The 21,872-nt window shown below is 43.1% G+C and overlaps 1 protein-coding gene across 2 annotated transcripts in view; it reads left to right on the forward strand.

The window, feature by feature from the left end:
* Nucleotides 1–4,297: 4,297 nt before the first annotated feature.
* The window catches only part of HMGA2 (high mobility group AT-hook 2), a 126,925-nt gene continuing 109,350 nt past the window's right edge, over nt 4,298–21,872 (forward strand). The window contains exons 1-4 of one of the 2 annotated variants that reach the window (XM_044755774.2): nt 4,298–5,209; nt 7,809–7,895; nt 17,990–18,040; nt 18,579–18,930. In XM_044755774.2, the coding sequence (XP_044611709.1) occupies nt 5,099–5,209; nt 7,809–7,895; nt 17,990–18,040; nt 18,579–18,701 (372 nt within the window). In that variant the 5' untranslated portion in view covers nt 4,298–5,098 and the 3' untranslated portion in view covers nt 18,702–18,930. Of the gene's footprint in view, nt 5,210–7,808; nt 7,896–17,989; nt 18,041–18,578; nt 18,931–21,872 lie in introns of those variants that run through there. The other variant, XM_044755775.2, reaches the window with a different exon arrangement.

The raw sequence follows: 21,872 nt of genomic DNA on the forward strand, positions 1-21,872 counted from the left end.
CTCTTTCTGTCTGCTATTCTCGTATTCTTTTTTTTTTTTTTTTTTTTAAGACTGGCCCTCAGCTAACATCTGCCAATCTTTTTTTCTTCCTCTTCTTCTTCTCCCCAAAGCCCCCCAGTACATAGTTGTATATTCTAGTTGTAGGTCCTTCTGGCTCTGCTATGTGGGATGCCACCTCAGCATGGCCTGATGAGCGGTGCCACGTCCGTGCCCAGGATCATCTGAACCGGTGAAACCCTGGACACCGAAGTGGAGCATGAGAACTTAACCACTCGGCCCGGGGATGGCCCCACTAAGCATATTTTAAAAGACACAATATCTAAAACTGAGTTTGAGCAGTGCAAATGAGTCCATGTTAAAACACTGGAAATATTTTTCAGAAATAAGTGTTTTACCTTGTACTATAGTGAGCTTCTATATACAAAGCATATCTATGTATATATGTGTGTGTTATATATATATATGCTATGCATTCTGTTCAATAAATATTAGTTGTAATTTTTCTCTGTGACCCTACATAGATTCACTTTCAAAATATCTGGTTACAATAAATCTCTTCTTCGGGGCTGGCCCAAGATGGAGTAGTTAAAGTTCCAGGTGCTCTGCTTCAGCGGCCTAGGTTCGCAGGTTCAGATCCTGGGTGTGGACCTGCTCTACTTGCCAGCCATGCTGTGGAGGGGTCCCACATACAAAGTAGGAAGATTGGCATAGATGTTAGCTCAGGGCTAATCTTCGTCAAGCAAAAAAAAGAAGAGGATTGGCAACAGATGTTAGCTCAGGGTGAACCTTCCTCACAAAAAAATAATAAACAAATTTTTAAAAAGTCTAAAAAAATAAAATAAAAAATAAATCTGTTCAATAACATATAAAATACATTCCTGACTAATTCAATTGGTTATAGTCTGAGAAAATCCTTCAATTATTCTTTAAGTTAGAATATATTAAAATATAAATATAATGTAACAAAGTGCAAGGTGAGAACCTCAATTTCTTCATCATAGAGGTATCTTCCTAGAGTCAAAAGACTTTTGAAGCTATTTTAATATAGGTAATGCTTTTCTCGTCCTGTGGTACATTTGTAAAATAGTAACTTATTAAGAGTAACTTTGTCATAGCAAGAAATTAGTAAGTACCAAGAGTCCACTGTGAACTGAACATTACCTACACGTAACTGGTGCAAAAAATAGGTGTTAGAAATCCTACCTGTCTCCATGGAACCCGCGCACAATTGACATAGAAACAGGCACAATTAGAGAACAAGATATTATATGTGTTTTAAAGTCTGTTAGAACTGGAAGGACTCTCCGAGATTATGTTGATCTTTCTTTTTAGAAACGAGGACCCTGAGATACAGAGAGGAGAAAAGATTGACCAAGCACCACAGAGCTGGTTTCATGGAGCGATAAAAGGGACCCAGGTCTCAAAACAGTCTAAGTCAGTGGCATGGAAACAGGTTACACTGCAACCCACAGTAAGATATAGACCTCATATACATGTATTTCACTGCTCTATGGCGCCATTGATTATAAAACACATCAGTATTACATATAGCACTAAAACAGAGAAGATACTGTCCAGCATGTGATAACACAGCGCCTAGACACTCTGAAGCCTAAGATACATCCCAATTTCCAAAATATTAAAGGTGAAAAAGAAGCATCTGAATACAGTTTTTACACGTGTACTCTATAACTAAAACAGCACTTTTCCATGTGATATTATCTACTGTATTCTATCTAGTTTGCTAAAATGATGCTATGGGTCCACTGAATTAATTTTCCCATCCATTGGTGAGCTGACCTGATCCGAGCACTACATCATGTATCACAGATAATTAGAAATCTTGGTCACATATACAACCAAGGTGCTAATTGTTCAATTTGAAAGCAGGTGAGAAGAAGAGAAATAGTTTCATGTGGACAGAAACCACCTGGGAATTTTTCAAATTAGAAATAAGAGTTTAGCCTTGAATGGATGGATAAAAGTGGTGCGATAAAGAAGAGGAAGTGAACAGCTGAGCAACTTAAACTGGAAAAAAGCCCCTCAACTGTAAAAGTAAAAAAAAAAAAAATCCATTCTTTAAATTAAAATATAACCATAGAACTTAATAAAAAGAATAGGTGACATCTTTTTAAAAAGTCTGAAGTAATTTCAATGAAGACAGATGTCAATGTCTCCTCTAGAGAAAACGTACGGAAACCTGAAAAAAATTAAATATAGCTTCCAGAAATGAGAATATATAGAACTGATTTAGACAAAACTTGATGCAATATTTGTTTCATATCCTTCTTGTTATAAAATCAAAAGGGGTCAAACAGTCTGATAGCAAGGTGACAGTGGGTTGAAACAAGCGGCAAGACAGTCTCCCACCTCTAATTTTTCTGTGCTTTTCTTAGAGTCAATGACTAATGCAAAAATAAAATTTTGGAATTCCTTTCTTGTTGGCCTCTGTGCACATGAAGAAAAAAAATCTCAGGATATAAGGTACCCAGTCCTATAAAATCGGGTGCCTGAAATCCTAGGTGATTTCTCCTACATTCATCTTCAGAATTTTATCTCTACTCCTTGCAAAAAGCAAGCAAACAAAAACAAACCCAGAAGCCCGTATAGTATGCGTGTGTGAACCGTGCACACCACACTACGAATGTGATCACATTAAAAAATGTGCACACTTGGCAGTTAGGAAAAGTCACTGCAAACTTTAGTAGGGGAAATTTCAATCCCTTTGATGAAGATACCATCTTTCAGCCAAGCCCTGGCAGAAAACCTTTGGTTCCTGTTAGACCCCTCCCTCCCCAGTCAGCTGCTGGGCTCCATCGGAGGGATGGGGGCTCTCACTCTCCGTCACAGCTAAGCGTTCCCAGACCGTGGAGAAACCCCGGGTTTCTGCAGGGCACTCAACGTGCAGCGAAGTGTCCCAGCTCGGCAAAAGGCAGCTGGCAATGGATTTAAAATGGCAACGCGGACCAATCAGCGCCGCCCCGCCGGAGCAGACATTTCCGCGCGCCTCCTCTGCAAGCACGGCGGAACCTGGCGGTGCCGAACTCCCCGCGTAGGGCTGTAAAGTAGGCGTTTTTATTCCACGGTGGTCTGTATTTTCGGGAAAAAAAAAAGTTCTTCTTCGAGTGAAAGTTTTCATTCTGGAATCAGTCCAAAATAATTTTGGCTGTGATGTGTGAAAGTCTGAACCTAATTTTTTCAGAGTTTTTTTGTTATTCAAGGATGAAAAGAGGTACATTTTTAAATGTACTCCACCTTTTTAAAACGGCCTGTGGTCATGATGGTGTTCACATAACTCAGAAACAGCCCAAGCTATAAAATTAGGACTTGGCAGAAAGGGAGTTCCTAGGGAGAAGGTTAAATCGAGGTAAATCGAAGGGCGAGTTGGACAGTTGGCGCAATTGTGGCATTGGGAAGCTACCAGGTCCCGGCTCCGGGCAACCCCGTTACCCTGCAAGCGTAGGAACACGGGTGCACAGCGCCAGCCCGGGGGAGACTTCGCGTCGCCTCTAGTCTTTCCCGGAGAAAAAAAAGTCTCAATGAAGAGGCTGGCGCGCTGCGTGTGCATGTGTGTGCATTGTTTGCACGTGTCCCTGTGTCTGCGAATGTGCATGTAAGTGCGGGCGTGTTGGGTTTAAGTGTGTGTTTATGCATGCATGTGCCTTGCGAGTGTGCACGTGTATCTGCGTGCACGTGTGTGCGTGTGTATCCGCGTGCAAGTCTGTGTGTGTGCGCGCGCGCCGGGTGGTGCGATCTGTGATGAGGGCATTCCGAGGCAGAGCAGGGCTGCCGGGGGCCGGCTCCTGCTCCTCTTCCGTTCCTTCCCACTCACAGGGAACTAGGACTCCGCCGCGCGTGCAGCTCGCCGCTTCCTGCAGCGCGTTGGCTCCGCATCGTGGAGGTGCAGGTAAAGGCCAAGCCCCTAAAGGCGGCTCTGGGACAGTCGCATTCCCGCGCCTTCCTAGGACAACCACCCAGGGGCGACCTCGGGCGGCGGGCGGGGCGAGGCCGGCGGCAAGCCGGCCCGGGATCCCCGGCCTGTCCCTTTAACCCCGCCGCCGGGCGGGAGCACGTGAGCGGGGCTCCGGGTGGCACCCGGGCGCCGCCGCCGCCGAGGCAGTTGTATTTCGAACGCTGCCTCTGGCCCGCGGCCAGGCGCCTTGGCTCGGCGGTCCGCCTGGCCTCCCTCCTCCTCATACTTTTCCTCCTGCGCAGCCCCCTCCCCTTTATCCGCCCACGATTAGAGGTGGGCACTCCCCCCCCCCCCCCCGCCGCCCCTTCCCCAAGCGCGCACACACACACACACTCATCCCACTTGAATCCTGGGGCAGGAACTCAGAAAACTTCCAGCCCCGGCAGCGCGCGCTTGGTGCAGGACGCAGGAGCGAGCAGCCCGTCCCCCTCCGACTCTCCCGTGCCGCTGCCGCCCGCTCCCGCCACCCGAGGAGGCGCGGTGCCACCCACTACTCCGTCCCTCGCTTGCGCTCAGTGCCCGAGCCGGTCCCGGCCGACTCTCCCCGTCCTGCCTCTGCTTCCCCACGGCCCAAGCGCTATTTGTTTTCTCTCTCTCTTTCTCTTTCTTGCTCTGCGAGCCGGAGAGGGGGGGAAGAGGAGGAGGAATTCTTTCCCCGCCTAACATTTCAAGGGACACAATTCACTCCAAGTCTCTTCCCTTTCCAAGCCTCTTCCGAAGTGCTCCCGGTGACCGCAACTCCTGATCCCAAATCGAGTGGGGAGCCTCTCCCGCTTCCAACCCTCTTTCTCTTCGCCTTCGCCTTCCTGCTCCTCTCGCTACCTCCACCTCCACCGCCACCTCCACCTCCGGCACCCACCCACCGCTGCCGCCGCCACCAGCAGCGCCTCCTTCTCTCCTCCTCCTCCTCCCCTCTGCTCTCTTTTGGCAGCCGCTGGACGTCCGGTGTTGATGGTGGCAGCGGCGGCAGCCTAAGCAGCAGCCGCCCTCGCAGCACGCCCGCTCGCTCACCCTGCCTCGTCCTCCAGCCCTATCGCCCCGTCTCCCGAAAGGTGCCGGGCGGACTCGGGGCGGCTGAGGCCAGCGGCTGCAGCGGCGGTAGCGGCGGCGGCGGCGGGAGGCAGGATGAGCGCACGCGGTGAGGGCGCCGGGCAGCCGTCCACTTCAGCCCAGGGACAACCTGCCGCCCCGGCGCCTCAGAAGAGAGGACGCGGCCGACCCAGGAAGCAGCAGCAAGTCAGTATGCGGGCGGGGTGGGGGCACCAGCCCACCTCCGCGCCCTCCGCGAAGGCCCGGCCACGCGCGGCCCCGAGCGCGGGAGCCGGGTCGCCGCGCGCCGCCCGCCGGCCGGAGGGGGGGCCGCGGCGTCCCCGGCGCGAGTGCGCGGCGGAGCCCCGGGCGCCCGCGCGGCTGCGGGCGGGAGGTGGGAGCCGCGGCGCGCGGCGGGGTGGCGGCGGGAGGTGGGGTCGGGCGCGGCGCGTCCGCGGACTTTCGCTATTGTGCACGGCCCGCCGTGGCGCGGGGGCTCCCGGCGGCGGCGAGCGGCCCGGCGCTTTCCGAGCTGCTCTCGCAATTGCGCCGGGGGAAGGAGGTTCCGGGGGCAGGGCGCTCTGGCGGGTCCGAGTCAAGGGGCTGAGTCCTGGGGGCCGGAGGCTCTTTCTCCCGCCCGCGCGGGCTGCTCGCGGGCCGCGGACCGGCGCGCCGCAGCCGCCCCCTTGACGCCCTCCCCATGTTCTCGGTGGCCCGAGGCTCGCGCCCTCCCGACAAAGAACTCGTGGGCCCGCCCGCTCCTCCTAGGGCTCTTTAAATGCGCCGCGGCGGCCAGCCCGCGGGCCGCCGCCGCCGAGGTGTCCCGGGGAAGGGGCTGCAGGAGAGCCTGGGTCCCCATGGGACGGGATTAACTCGTTTGGCCAAAAGCGCGGTGGAAAGTAGTGTCCGAGAGGGTGCACGGTAGCTAGGGTCACTTCCTCACCAGGCGCCCCGTCCCCTTTTTGCCCCAGGATCCCGCGCCTCGGAACTGCAGACATTCCATGTGCTTCTCCAGGGCAAGTGGCTGGGGGCTGGGAGGGGACGATCGAGGGGCGCCCGGGACCCCGCGGAGTGGAGGGTTTTGTCTGCGGATGCAACCAATTAAGCGTGCAGCCGGCGCTTGCAGAGCTGCGCGCAGCGCCCAGGGCGGGGGTTTTGTTCGCCGCGATTTCCAAGCCTCGGCGGGCAGGGCTGGAGCGGGACGTGTCTATTGAGAACATTTAAACTCCGCTTCCGCGGGCTTTAAAACTTCTCCTTCGTTCCTTAGCCTTAAAGCGCTTGCTTCATGGCAAAGAGGCCGAGTAGAAAATAATCCTAGAGTCCCAAAGCTGCCCGAGAGCAAGGTGGGGAAATCGAACAATGTTTGCTTGCCAGAGCGTTTTAGAAAAACGGAGAGGGTTGTACCTTTTTGAAATCATCAAAGGAAACAAGCCAATCTAGAGGCCCCTGCGTTTTCCCGCTCTGCCCCAGCGACACTTTATACCGCGTTAGGATCCTGTTTTACACCTCCCAGGAAGTCTCTGCCCTTCCCCCCGCCCTGTTTCCCACCCGCCACCCGGCTCTCTCTAATTCTACTAATAGCCCCCCACCTCCAAAAAATAATCCCAAAGAAATTGCACTGGGGTCTGGGGGGGACTGGAAGTTTTACCTCTGAGTTAAGGCAGAGTTCACAAAGAAAGAAAAATGTGTCTCCGCTGTGTTTGCGCCGGATGTGCCCACTGGCGCTAGTGGTCCGACAGAAGCTTGCAGACAACCTTCCCCAGATTCTCTCAATAGGATGCGAATTTTCATTGAAGACTTTCATGCGTTTTTAAGTTAATTAGTCTCATTTAATCACCGAATCGGAATGAAATGTAAATTGATGATTCACTGGATAAATATTTAGGATCTGGAATATTAATCATCGCATTCTCTCAACCACTTGAGTATTTACTACTTGGCATAGAAGCCATTTAAAGTTTTGCTAAACCTATTGATAGTTTCAATTTCTCCTTCCCAGACTCTTCCATTCCTTCTCGCTTCCCCCCCCCTTCGTTTTTTTCAGTCTACCCTCATAAAAGTTTTCTCGAAAGAAAGTTTTGGAGAAAATGTTTATTTTTATCAAAAGATATTTAAAGTTAGACTGGAGGCCATGCCTGCATCTCCAAAAGGAAGTGGAGAATTGAAGCAATTATCTAGATAATTCAAGCAAAACCTCCCACAACAGATTTACCATAAGTATTTGGAAATTTTAGGGGGGATGGAGTTATTTTGAGTTGAGGAACATGGGTAATTGCTCCAGTATTCCACTCAATGTGTTGATTGAGTCATAATTGACCTATAATGCAGATATGTAGAGATGATTAAAAACCATCTTTTCAATATGGAATATTGTTGAAATGTTTATGATGTTTGTTTCATATTTCTGTTGTTTGAAATGCTAGCACAATGGATAGTAGGATTTGGGTAAAATGCTTATTATTTCTATGAGTTGCCAAACGCACAACCATGCAAATTTTATACCTTAAAAATGTATAACTTTCTTTGTAGAGCGTGCAACCTTGTCGGCCTTTCTTACCTTTGTAGGGTTGAAATCTAATCTAGCTTTCACATGCAAAATAGAATTTCCTCTTTAAAACCTTGGATTAAAAGTATAGTTATTTCCCCTTTCTGTAAACTCTGTACCATCATCAGCCATTTATGCTGAACTGAATGTGTTCCAACCCTTCTGTCGAGCAGCACATGCGGAAAATATAACTATAGAGTCAGGGTCAATTTCTTTCAGACGTTCTTGCCACAACAGCATTTTTTTTCCCCCCACAATTAGGAGCCAACTGGTGAGCCCTCTCCTAAGAGACCCAGGGGAAGACCCAAAGGCAGCAAAAACAAGAGTCCCTCCAAAGCAGCTCAAAAGGTGAGATTTCTGAAGTCAAGCCCTCCCAACTTTCTCAGCGACCACAGGAACCGCCCTGTAATTTTCCCCTGCCAGATCCGCACCTAAGGGTTTGTCCCAACTGGGTAGTCCAAGATTCATTTCTTGCCTTTAGTATTAGTAAGATTTCTCAGCAGATGCTTAGCAAGAAAGTTCGTGAAGATGCCTACAATGTTGTTTTTAAGCAAACAAGCAATCACAGGATAATATGAAGCTTAAAACAGGGGTGGGAGGGGTGGGGGGTGGAGAGCAACACAATTAAAATTTGCACCGGTTGTGAAACAGTTAAAAACAAATCCAAACTATAGATTTTTGCCTTGTGCTGAAGCTTTTGCAGGATTTCCTGAAAAAATAATAAAGATTAATTTATTTTGTGCTTATTTACATGACTACTGCAAAACCCAGTCTTCCTCTTAAACTTAAGTATTTTGCCAAATAGATGATAATTAGAAGTAAATCCAATTATGGGATACTGGAAAAAATTTCACGAATTTTGCAGCTTTAAATGTGATGATAAAGTATGCTGTTTGTTTACAATGTAATATATCATAATCTCTCAAAAAAGCCTTTCCATCAGGTGATACAGAAATGTTCTAAATGGGACAATGATAAGTTTTTAAAACAAATATTTGACTCATTTATTGTATGTTTTTAGGCAGGATAGAACCCAGTCAAGCATAATTTCCAGTGTTTTTCTTTATAAATTTTAAATTGCGGTTTAAACTAACTTCATGTTGGTTGTATTTGAGCTAGCAAAGAGCAAGTACTTCAGGGTCAATACATGGCGAGAGAAGTGGAGATGAATATAAAATTCACTCTTTTTAGCTTTATAAGTAAATCAGAGGAAAGTTTCTGTATTTTGTAGGTTTGTATATTATTAAAAACAAGGTTCAAAATTCAGAAGTAAATGTTGACATCTTTTCAAGAGATTTGAGTTCCTCATGTGCAGTATTTATTAAAAAGGACTATATACTCATCTTTTGGGGATTAATATTTTGTGTGGTTTTTTCTGTGACTGTGGGCACTGACCATATTATATGATAGTTTTCAGTGTTGTAAACTGCCATAGCAACCAGCGATACATATAAAGTTATTTAGGGAGTAACTATGAGTTCTTGTCTGTTTTATTTTAACAGTCTTGAACAGAGATGAAGGAGCAGATATTTAATATAGTTAAATATAGCTGCTTCTCAAGAGGGAAGATTTAATGATGACTCACATTTAATCAGTAAACTTTGAAGTAGCTCCAAATTACCTTGTCATTTAAAAGTGACAATATATAATCTGAAACTCCTAATACGAATACTTTCTATTTGGTACATTTTATCTGGTTTATTAAATTAACTAAGAAGGGTGAATTTAACAAAGGGCGCATTTTTATGTTACCCAAGTGTGGAATTTACCTAACTTAATTTACTCCACTGAGATGTCAAAGGAATATCTTGGTAGGTTGCTAACAAACATTTAAACTGTGATGTCATTGCTCTGAAAAACACGTCACTGTAACATCTCCCAGGAAGAAATCTTTAAATCTCATCATAAAGAAATGATTTAAAGTTTAATACAAGAAAAGAAAATGAATTATCTTTCAGGTCTCACTGTGTTACATTCTTTTGAGACGCTTCTATCACCGCTCTTCCATTTGAAAATTTACCACTGACTAAAACAATCTTCATTGGAAAAGGGAAGCTGAGACTTGTGCCTAATTTACCATCTAAAGCAAAATAACAAAAAAGTTGATCTCTTCCCAAGTAAGGTTTGACTTATTTTTAGTTACTTTAGTGATAGGCATTGACAAATGACCCTACTAGGCTCCTCATCTTGCTGATAATTCTTCGTGTGTATGCATACATATTACAGCTTCCACAACAGAAGTAGGTTTTCTTTTTCCCAAAGAAGTCTTTCCCTGGATCTTTCATTGTTCCAGACAAAATGATTTCACAGAATTTTGTTCTTAAAGTCTCCTTTCTAATAAAAGTGAATAAATATATCTGCCCTTAACATGACTGTTATATTTCTTCAGTTTTGCAAATTACGCTTCATTTGGAGAAGATAATACTTTGCAAAATAAGGAATGACATTGATGAATTGTTCATGGCATGTGTAAACCTAAGGTATTTTCATTTTCAAATCAGTATTTATTGAGTTTGCTACTACCCTATATAAACATGCTTATCAAACATGTATTTGTTTATCAAACATATATTGTTTTCTAAAAAAAAAATGTTTGTTAGGATTTTGAAAAGCAGTCTTTTAAGGAAAAAGTCATATTGTTCAGAACATGTAAGATAAACATAGCCTGCCAGACTGACCAGAGTAGATATGAGAAGTTTTCTATGATTAATAAATTGAGTATTCTCCTGAAAACTGAGATTCATCAAAATGAAAAATATATAACAAACACTGGTAAGTATATAAGAAAACAGAACTCTAAAATTAGAGGAGATGCAGTGTATACTGGGACCCTAATGATGTGTGTTTATAATTTCTTGCTGCCTGGAGTTTCTTTACTTACAAAATTTGTGTTTGGACTCAGTAACTGGCCTTGGGGCATTTGAAAACAAAATTGCTTGTTGGAAAATTAGCAGTGTGAAACTTCACAATGCATGTGGAATGTTGCAGGACCAAGTGGACGGCTACTAAATTAGCAATCACTGTAATTTCAAGCCATATTCAATATAAAATTGATTTGTGTAATATTTAAAACAAACATTTATAAAAACACAAGTTGTTATGCTGGGACTTTTGGAACGGAAGATAATTATTCTTCAATCTGCTCATATTCCATTATAACAAATTCCATGGATGACCATTGTTTAGCAGTTCTAGTCATTCATAGGAACTCGAGTCTGAGTGCTCAAAACTTGTCCCTGAACCAGTTCCATATTATCTTAATACAAGAAATCAGAAGTTAATGTTTTCCTGAATAAATAATTTATCCATATGAGTGTGAGAGTGTGTGTCTCTGTGTGTCTGGGTGTATGTGTATGTCTCTGTATGTGTGTGTGTGTCTGTATGTGTGTCTGTGTGTGTGTCTGCGTGTGTGTGTGTGTCTGTGTGTGTCTTGATCCTTTATGTTTTAGTTTGAGATATACCTGTGAACAGCTGTCTCTTAATTTCTTTTTTGTTTTGCTTTGTTTTCCTCTCATGTTTGTGCTGGATGGAAGTACTTTGTATTTTTACATTTCCCATGTTTGGAGAGAGGAAAGATATAACTCCTTTATGTTTAGTTTAGGATTTTTGTTGTGGCTGTTTAATCATGAGAGAATACTGGAGGGTTGTCGCTAATTCTCTAGTGTTTAAGGTCACAAGTCAAATTCATCTGTAAGTTTCAAGTCAGTTCTCACTCAGGTACTTCTGGGAAAAAAGTTTTTCCTGAGATTGAATTACGTTTTAATAGAAGGAAATTGCAAATAAAAAAGATCTCGTGTGTGAGATAGCCCTACTTCGTAATGTCATAGATTTGCTTGAACTTCCTTTTGGTGTAATACCTAGACCTAGAGAGCAAAGTGTAGAATGAACATGTCATCTAGGTAAAGTGTGTGTTCTTCAAATAGTGTGTTCAGCATAAACGTTATTGTATGTCTTCCATTTGCTCTTACGAAGAGGACTTGATATTAATTGGATACTATAAATGCAGATTTCTGCTCCTTCTAATCACATTCTTAGGAATGTGGTTGATTTTTCATAAGTGATTACTAATGCCAATCACAGATGTTTTAGGTTCAGAGAATGGGGGTTTTACTCATCATTTGAGATAAATTTTAGAGCATAGATGCTGAGTGAGGACGAGATTTTTCTCAGAGTATAGTAGGTCCAGTTGAAGAGAGTAACCAAAGGCATCATGATAGATGTCAGGGGAAGATGGTGTTGCAAGTTACCATACAGTTCCAGCCTTTGCTCCCTGCATTACTGGGGTGATCTGGTTTGATCCCTCTGTGTTTTCACAGGTAGGTAATTTCCACTGGGAGTCAGGGCCCTATCTGAGTATACAGATGAATTCAGGCAGGTGGAATCAGGTAAAGCTCACTGTTGTCTCCATCAGATTGATATTTTAGGCTGACTTTCCTAAACAGTTGACTCACTCCTTTTACTTTACTTTGCCAAGGAGGGCCAAGCCTTCGTGCTTCGGTAAGTTCTATCTGGCAGTGCCTTTGAGTCATCACAGATTATGATCCTAGTCTGGGAGATTCAAATACATTTGGATTATTTTATGAAATAAATTTCCTTAAGGGACCCAGAGTTCTAATTCTCTGGAAGCCATCATTCTTCTGAACTCTTTATCAGAAGCCCCTCATTATTTTGACTGACCTTTACAACCCGGGTTCGTTTTTCTCTCAAAGTCTCAACAGATCATTTTGCTTGGGAGACAAGACCACACCAGACTGAAATTCTGTTACATTTCAGGTCTTTCTTGAGAATAGATGGCTGCTGAAGAGCATTTTGTGTCAGTTCAATCATTCAGACCTATCTTGTCTTGTTAGTTGAGTTTCTGTAGTTCCCAGCGCTCGCCGTGGAACCACATCGCTTGGCATAAGCATGGAACATTGAATTTCGCCATCCTAGATTCTGAAATTTTTAGTTATGAATCTTTGTTCTACCAGCCAGGAGAAGAAGGTGAATGGAGTGCTGACTCTATTTTAGGCTGTGGCTTTGTTCTGTGTTTCTTTAATACACTGAACAGTTTTGAGTGGCATCTTCCAGTTGGTTCCGTGGGAGCAGCACAGTCATTCTCTTTTCTCCAGGATGAGGCAGGGGGCAGTTTGCTCAGAAGGTAATCCTTCGGAGCTCTTGTGCCATCGCTCTTGATTTCTCTGATTACAAAAGAGGCAGAGGGAGGTTTCAAGGAGGACAGTCTTGAACTTTGAAAATGATCACTTTTTCTGCCATTTGGCCTTGGTTTTAATTTAATGTTTGTATGGCTAAAGGCAGGCATTGTGAATAATGACATGCGAGTTGTCACTAAGGTCTTCCTTGGGTAAAATGAGTGTGAACTACGTGGATAATAGAATTTCCTTATATTTCCTATTGGAAAATGTATTGTGATGGCAACATCTTTTCAATATTTTCAACATTTGTAACATCTTTTCAAGATTAAAAATGGTTGCACTTAGAACTTGGAAACCCACAGAACTGGGTTATCAAGAAGATAAAATGAGAATTTCCTCAATGCTTAATCTGATTGGTTAGTCCAGTTGATGTTGATGGCAGTGCACATTGATTTACACTGTTTATATTTTTAAAAGAGCAACTGAATGAAATAAATGGGACCTTCCAGACTTTGGGTAGTCAGCTCCATACACTCTTAAGTCCAGTCTTAAAAATATACATATAAAGATACGTGAAAACAAAGCAAGACGCTGCTACACCCAGATATTTTCCTAGCTCTTCTTTTGTGTAGATGTGCTGACTGATTTGGGCTGGGGGAGTTCTGGCTTTCATGTATTATCACAGTACGTATACAATATGATGAGAGCATTTAGAATCGCCAAAAATGAATAGCTATCTAAATGAGACCCTGAAGTCAGAATTGGATAATTTTCTTGGTTCCCAATCTCAGCTTTTGTCCTTTATCTTTATAGGAAGCTTGGAAAAGTTTCACTTTTAGCTACTTATTTGATTTTCACCCTAGAAGGTTTTTTTTTTTCCTTTTTTAATTTGCCCGTGGCTCTTTTATTTTATACGGGAATATCTCCCGGCAGAACAGACTCTTCATGGCCTTGACATCAGACTGGGTCTCAGTTCCACTCCTTATGATCGTGGGCAGATCGCTTAACCTCACATTTGTGAGACGGGGGAAGTAGTAACTTCCCTGCTTAGGTAAGATAAGGCTCAGAAAATCGGTGTGGACACTTCAGAATTGGAAGGCATTCTTTTTAAGAGTAACATTTTAAAATGTGGAGAGAGAGAAGAAATTACGCTAGAGTACCTACTAAATGCTATAGCTTTTGTCTGGCACTTTACATATAAATTAGCTCCTGATGTAGGCATTATGGTCTTCATTTCACAAAAGGGGAAACGGATTCGGTTGTAAACTGTGGCATGTCTGATGTTCAACTCTAGTAAATGGTGGCACCTGAGTTTGAATTCAAATCTAATTCTAAAGCTTATGACCTTTCTCCTACTATGTGCTGTCACGTGTTTTGCAAACTATCTGCTACAAGGGAATGTTATCTGCAGTAGTCTGAAAGGCAGGTGAAGTTAGGTGTTGAGAAATCTCTGGAGGGCAGCTCTCCACAAGCTTATAGAGGGGTTGGACGTGTGCACCTGCTGTGCCTGATGCCCGTAGACTTCTGGCCCCCAAACAAACCACAGGGCTATGACTTTGGAGATTAGAGCACATCTAGAGTTTTCTTATTTGTTAAATGAAGGGGCTAGATGAAATGCCTTCTAACGTTTTATCACACTGTAGAGTTCTGATGGCAGGACGGAAGTAAGACACACGTAATATAAACACCAGGGTTTGTTTCTTTCCTTCCTTCAGTCAACGACATGTAGTGAGCACGTCTTGTGCACCAGGCACTCGTGCTAAGCACTATTTCCAAGTTCAAGAATTATATTTGCTAGATGAATTTCTTTTTTAATTAATTTTTTTAGTGTGGAGTACGGTTAAGAGCCTAGACTATCAGAACTTCTTAGAGGAGGACAGAATTACATTTCCCATTGAACATTCCTCCCATCCGTCATGAACTTGCTTCTAAACGTGTTATAAAATTAAATACACAGTTCTGAATCTAAACTTAAAAAAAGTTGAAAATATGAATGAAGACAAGCAAGGAAGAAATAACACTTTTAACAAGAGATGATAGGATAGTTGCAAATATTGGTCTAGTAGTGCTGGTCATAGTCTGAAATTTCATTTCTTCAAATGCAGAATTCCGACCCAGTCTCCCTTCCCTGCTAGATAAGCAGTGCCTGCTTAGAATAAGTTATGTCTCAATTACACATGGGTTTGTAGGATAGGACCAAATTCTACTCTGGCAAAGGAAAACCAAATAGACACTTCCCCAGTATTGCGTATGTTGACATATTAAAAACAAAACAAGCCCCTGAGTGTTTTGTTGTCTTCTATTGAAAAATAATATCCTGGAGAGCATTAAACACAGAAAAAAAATTAAAGCCAGTGTTTTCCAATATGTAAAAATCCTGGATCTATGCTGGTTTACAAACTAAAATCCTAACTTGTTTTGCAGGCTTTGTGAAGTTTGATCAGAATGATTAAATAATGTGGGTTTTAAAGAACAATGAAAACCTCCCAGCTTGACGCCACACAGCCCAGCTAATGTGTTTCTTCTAGATGGAGTCTCAGCAGAGAGTTTCAGTTGACATGTAACACTGGCCTGAGGACCAGGGAGCAAGTTTGCTTTTAACAAGTCCGAGTGATAATCATGATATTTTGCCCTTCAGTTAATGGTGTGAATTTTATTTTTGAATGGGCTTTTTGTAAATGGGAGGCTCATTTTTAAAGGCCTCGTCTTTGCAGGGCTTTCTCTGACTTTGAATTGCAGAGAAACTCTCTTGGAAAACAGCCCTCTCTTCAACAGATTTTAGATACACCGGGATCACATCATGGCCCCTGAAACACAGCGACTGTACAGAGAGAACCCGGTGTGGCACTGGGAGCCTTTACAGCCAGTAGCTGCCGCCTCTCAACCCCTCCTACCATCCTCATGCCCGTTAAAAGGATTTCTATCTTCCATGTTTGTGTAGCTTACTACTGGGTAAACTGCAATCTTCCAGTTGCTTCCAAAGATTAAATCAGACACTGCTTCTGTATTAGGAATTTTGTACTCATGTAACTCACTATATACTGGCCAAAGGGCTTCTTAAAAGCTTCATTCTAAAGGTGACAGATGGGTGTAATGGAATATTTGCATTGACTGAACCTTCTATGGGATTGGAAAACTTTCCCTTTAAGAGTTCCGTGTTCTTCGGAGTGAACGAACACTTCCTGAGCACCTCATTTGTGGTGGGCACGGCCACTCCTCACAGGAGGCGTTATCTCCATTTCACACTTGAAACCGAATTAAGGTTCTCAGGGAACTGCTAAAGTCGTAAAGCCAAACCGGCAGAACAGGCATTTAAATCCCACCTTCCCAGCGTGGAGTCTGTTCCCCGCAGGCCGCCTCCCCCTCTCCCTGAGACAACACTGGGAAGGGGCTGTGGCTCGCTGGGCCTTCCTGGCCCTCTTTCAATTTGATTCATGCCCTGTGACTGAAGGTAAGGCAGTGCCAATAACCCCTGACAATAAAAGATGCCTTTGGAGACATTTGAAATAGTGACCGTGATTTAGAGGGCCCAGATCTGACAGACAGGGCTCCGGACGGTCACCAGGTTTCCTTCTGTTCTGGGAAATTAGCTGAATCAGTGACAGTTCCAGTTAGTTCCAGTATCTCCTGATGGTATCAGGGGAGGTAGCATGGTTAGGAGGGCAGGAGCCCAGTCTTGAGAGTCCAAACAGAGCTAGGTTCACATCCCAGGGCTGCCCTCGCCCAGCTTTGTGTGTGCCCTGGAGGGATGTACCTCGCTGTTGCTCCTCTGCAAAAATAAGAGAAGGAATAATATCTACCTTATAAGGCTTTTGTAAAGAGTAGAATAACACACGTGAACGAGTTAACCCAGTGCCTGGGGCGTTTTAAATGCTCAATCAATGTGAACTAACATTACAATCATCCAGAGTTTGGGTTAATTCATGAGACCTGTTGGATAGTAATGCTGGGTCAAGGAGATATTATTTGATGAGAAACTTATGGCTTATTTGTCTATGTATCTATCTATCTATTTACCTACCTACCTAGTTACCCACCTACCTATCATCTATCATGTATCTCCATCTGTTTCTACCAGGCAGATTGGAGAAGAGCGAGCAGAGTCTCATTTGGCAGGATAGACAGTTCTTACAGGAAATGTTAGTATCACTGTACCAAGTACCTCTGGTTGCTAACCCAGGAAACAAAAGTAAAATGCAAAACCAGTTATCCCGGCTCAGGTTACCTGTATTTTTGTGTTTACGTAGCCTTGAGATGATTCTCATATACAGAGCAGTATGTACTAAGTTTTCTTTATCCTAAAAAGTATAAATACATGTTTTTATGGAAGATCTATGTGATGTGTGTGTGTTGTTGTATTTGGGGATTAAGGAGGGGTGATTATAGAAATGTTATTACTTGGGGTTCAAAAGGGAAAAATCAACTGTGATAACGAGAAAATCTATGAAGTAAAGCAATGAAACAAACTCTCAAGGTAGTTAGCAACATATTCGTGTCAGTTCTGTGTTGAGTGTGGAATCATTGTTAGCAATGTACATTTCTACAAATTATTATTTTTCGCATCCCTAGTTTCCGTTTCAGAGACAGACATTGCATTGATGATTCCTGCCAGCTCTTTTTTCTCTTTGCTTTAGGTGAACTGAGTGGTGATTGTTTTTGGCAAGGAATAGGAAATTAACTACGTAGAAGTAAGCAAGTGTTTTTTAATTAGAATCCTTATGTATTCTTTAATTAGAATCCTTATGTATTCTTTAATTAGAATCCTTATGTATTCTTTAATTAGAATCCTTATGTATTCTTTAATTAGAACCCTTATGTATTCTTTAATTAGAATCCTTATGTGTTCTTTCTTATATTTAGACTTGCTTCTGACTAGCAATGTAGGTAAATTGTTAGCAGTATATCAATATTATTTTTGGAACTTTAGTTGCAACATAGAAAGAAAATCATTTACGAAACATTTTCTAAAATATTTATGTAATTATGGATATGTGAGAATATTTTTAAAATTATGGACAGAAAGAAAAGCACAATAGCTCTTTTAAAAGCATTTTTATGCATTTCAGAGAGTGTCTTTTGGAGTAAGTGTTGCATACATAGCTTTCTACACCATGCAGTGAAAAACGGGGCAGAGGAATCTACTCAGACATGGAGAAAAACATGAACCCTAAAGGAGGAAGGATTGTAAAACAATCTCAATGCCTCATCTGCACACCAGAACATTCCTACTTGAAATGTGTCCCCTGGTGCAGCACTTATAAATAATGTCAGGTAGGAAACAATATGACTTCCTTTTTCATTTTGCAGAAAGCAGAAGCCACTGGAGAAAAACGGCCAAGAGGCAGACCTAGGAAATGGGTGAGTAATAAGATGTCATGTTCTTTTTGCTTTGTTCTTTTTTGTAATGAGACATTTCTGTGTTTTTAAATGAAAATTGCTCTTATTTTATCCGTTATATGAATTTCTAGCTTCTCTTTGGTGAATCTTTGAAAGGGTTAAGGCAAGCGACAGATTATAACAGCTCCTTACCATTAGGCTCCAGGAGTTTACTGAGGACCTGTTCTTTCCAGGAGACGCTCCTTTTTCTCTCTCTTATCAACATGAAAAGAGTCTCCACTCTTCCTTCCAGCGGGGTAACAATGAGATGACTTGTTCGGTGGGTTGAGTAAATAAGGTTAAAGGGTATTATGAAACCTTGGACGTTGATTACAAATGGTGATAAAATTCAGATGAAATGTGTATGAGATAACTTCTTCACATTTTCTTTCTTTTTTTTTGTTTCCTCCATGGCTTTGCTTTGGACACATCCCATTTTCTAGGTGGTTTGTGTTTTGTTTTTCACATGGGCTTTGTAAGGAAACCAGGTTTTAATTTCCAGTTTTTCTTGCTTCCCTAGTCGTTCTTACAGACCGGCATTGGCGACAGAGGCTTCCGTGCAAGTGTGTGTGATCCCCTAGGCACACAGATCCTGTATCTTTTCGAGGCCAGGAACTCAGTCATCACTGAAGAGCTTCACTGATCTTACCACTTGAACCTCTGTTCCCTTTGCTGCTACACTACCCATGTTCTTCTGGGCTATCTTTCCAGTGACAGAGGAGAAAAGTCTTAAATGAATAAAACCATCTCTCAAGAAAGACAAAGGCATCCTCCATACCCAGTATCATGGGATCTTGGCTTTCTTTTTCTCTCTTCCCTGGTGTAGTCTTCATGCTTCCTCTTTATTAAAAGTTTACTTGCTGCCATGCTGGATTATGTTTTCCTGTTAGTGTGCCATTCCTTTCTCCTCGAGAGTCCTGCATCACTTTCTATTTATACTTTGGTATTGCCTTACATTTAATTTATTCATCTTGTATTTTTTTTTCCTCTGCTCAACATGTGTTGGGATTAGATTTCTTAGCACATGGAAATGGGGATGATCTTTAGATTAAAAACATCTCAGTGTTACAGTGTAACCTTAAAGTAAGAGCATTTCATCCAACCTTTTTGTCAATAAATGAATTCTCTCCAAACCTACCCACCAAGTGGTGATCATGTAGACTATGCCTGATTCCCTTTAATGTTAGGGAACTCACCACCTGTTCTGGCTGCCTCTTCCTTCCTAGAAAGCTCTGAACATTAGAAAATTCTTCCATCCAACTCCCCGTAGCTTCTGCTCCCTGTCCCTAGGCCTCCCACCTGGGAAGACGCAGGGTAATCGTTTTTGCTTCTACTCATCATAGACCTTTGAGTATTTGAAGACAATTAACATATACTTCTTGTTTGAATATCTCCAATCCTTTCCATTTTTTCCAGTAAAGGAACATTTTTGTTATTCTCTCCTGAGTATGTTTGTTTTTAAATCTTTTGAAATATGTCACCCAGAACTAAGTATCATATTCCAGGTGTGGGCTCCGTAACCAGTGGGTTTGTCACCTCTCTTGTTGTACATATGGTTCCAGTTACCTATTACTGCTTAAGCAACCACCCCAAAACTTAATAATGTGGGAGAAAAAGCCATTTTATTATGCTCATGGCTTCTTTGGGTCGGGAATAGGGACAGGGCACAGCAGAAAGGCTTGTCTCCATTTCAGGGTGTCTGGAGCTCTGCTGGGAGGACTCATGCAACTGGGGGTGCCTCTCGTGCTTGGGGTCTGGCATTGGGGGGCTTCTTCACTCACAGGTCTGGTGTAATTGCAGGATTGGCTTGAAGTCTGGGTGCCTCTGGGAGTGTCCACCGGAGCACCCACACACATGGCCTTTCCAGCTTGGTGGTCTCAGAGTAGGTAGTCAGCCTTCTGACATGCACTCAGGGCTCCCAGACAGAGTGTTCTGGCAAATGAGGAGGAAGCTGGAAGGCCTTTTTTGACTTAGTCTCAGAAGTCAAAAAGTGCTTCTTCCATTATCCTCTAGTGAGCACACTGATGACTAAGTCGGTGTTGGCATACATATCCAGTATAGGTCTGCCATTTTCCTAAGCCTCAGGACTTTGAAAGGACATCCTATCCCACTGAACTAACCAGTAAGAAAGACCTGTGTAAACCTCCTAGGAGGCAAGTAATAGAAAGTCGCTAAGTTCTTTGAAGTTGTGAGACAGATGCTGCTAAAATGAAATGAAATAAATTGTAAGCAAATACAATAAAAGTTGATGAGCTCAACAGCTTCCATCAGGTGTGTCCTCCTTTTTTCCCCAGTGTTATTGAGATATAATGGACATATAACACTGTGGAAGTTTAAGGAATACAACGCATTTATTTGGTGCTTATATATTGCAAAACGAATACTGCAGTAGTGTTAGTTAAGGCCTCTGTCACCTCATGTAATTACCATTTCCTTTTTTGTGGTGAGAACATTTAAGATCTACTCTCTTAGCAACGTTCAGGTATCTAATACAGTATTGTTAATTATAGTCACCAGGCCAGATCCCCAGAACTTAGAATAGGAAGTTTGTACCCATTTCTCCCACCCTGCAGCCCCTGGCAGCCACTATTCTGCTGTCTGTTTGTATAAGTTTAGCGTTTTTTAGATTCCACGTATAAGTGAGCTCATACAGTATTTGTCTTTGTCTGTCTGACTTATCTCACTTAGCATACGGCCCTCAAGGTCCATCCATATTGCGGGGAATGGCAGGATTGTCTTCTTTCTCACGGCTGAATAATATTCCACTGTGGGTATATGTACCATCTCCTTGATGCATTCATCTGTAGACGAACACTTAGGTTGCTTCCACATCCTGCCTCTTAGCTGTTCTCTCAGCCTTTCGTCTCTTCTGCCTTTGGGCTATCCTACAATGTTCGCCAGTTAACCTCCACAGGTGATAGTCATGTCACTTCTCGGAAACGTTCTGTGGTTCCACAGCTGGCCACTGAGTTAATTACAACCTGCCCAGCACTCTGAGGTCCCCACAGTTTACGCTCACCTATATGGCTTTATTTCCCACCGCTCTTCCTCACACAGCCGATGTTTCAGCCACGCTGGAATCAAACGTGGAGCAATTAAAGGATCTCTGTGTTTTCTCTCAATGGATTCTTACTCATTTAGGGGAGACCTGCATTCCAGCATCTGATCTTCATGCTGGCTAGGAAGCTCACGTGGGGCATCCCCCGCGGAAACTGTTGCCTTTCTGGGAATCATTGGACCATCCTCATTGCCTGTCAGGATTTCTAATTTTTACTGGCTGTGAGAATGGAAAATATTGTATAGTGAATTGTTACAAGTCCCTGATTTGGTCTCCAAAGAAGAGTTGTTCTACTTAGAAGCGGAAATAAAAGGAAGTTGTCTATTTTTTCTAGACAGCGTGTTCCCTCTTTGCTGGGATATGTCCTGTTGGGTAGAGTATGCAGCCGGTCACAGCCAAGCGTTCCGTTCAATGGCATTCTTTACTGGAAGGCTTGTACTAAAGAAATAAATTACTGCATTTTCCATAGGAAATGGGCTTGTACTTTATAGTAAGTTCAATTCTTTCAAACAGTGTCATTGACTGATTTCCTTGTATTAGAGATATATTTTTGAACTGACTGGATTTACTAGATACATGGCCTAAAAGCGAAATTGCTTCCCTTTTATTCTTCTGGGTTGTTTTGTTTTGCTTTAAAGTTCTTTTGCTTTTAAAAAGATGTCTTGTAAATCTCATAGTGTCGTGCAGCAGGTCTGGAAGAAGGTATCTGCAGTATACCCCTCTCCCCTGATGTGGCTGGAAATGGTGGTTGGTAGG

The sequence above is a fragment of the Equus asinus genome, chromosome 22 (assembly GCF_041296235.1).
Source record: "Equus asinus isolate D_3611 breed Donkey chromosome 22, EquAss-T2T_v2, whole genome shotgun sequence".
NCBI lineage: Eukaryota > Metazoa > Chordata > Mammalia > Perissodactyla > Equidae > Equus > Equus asinus.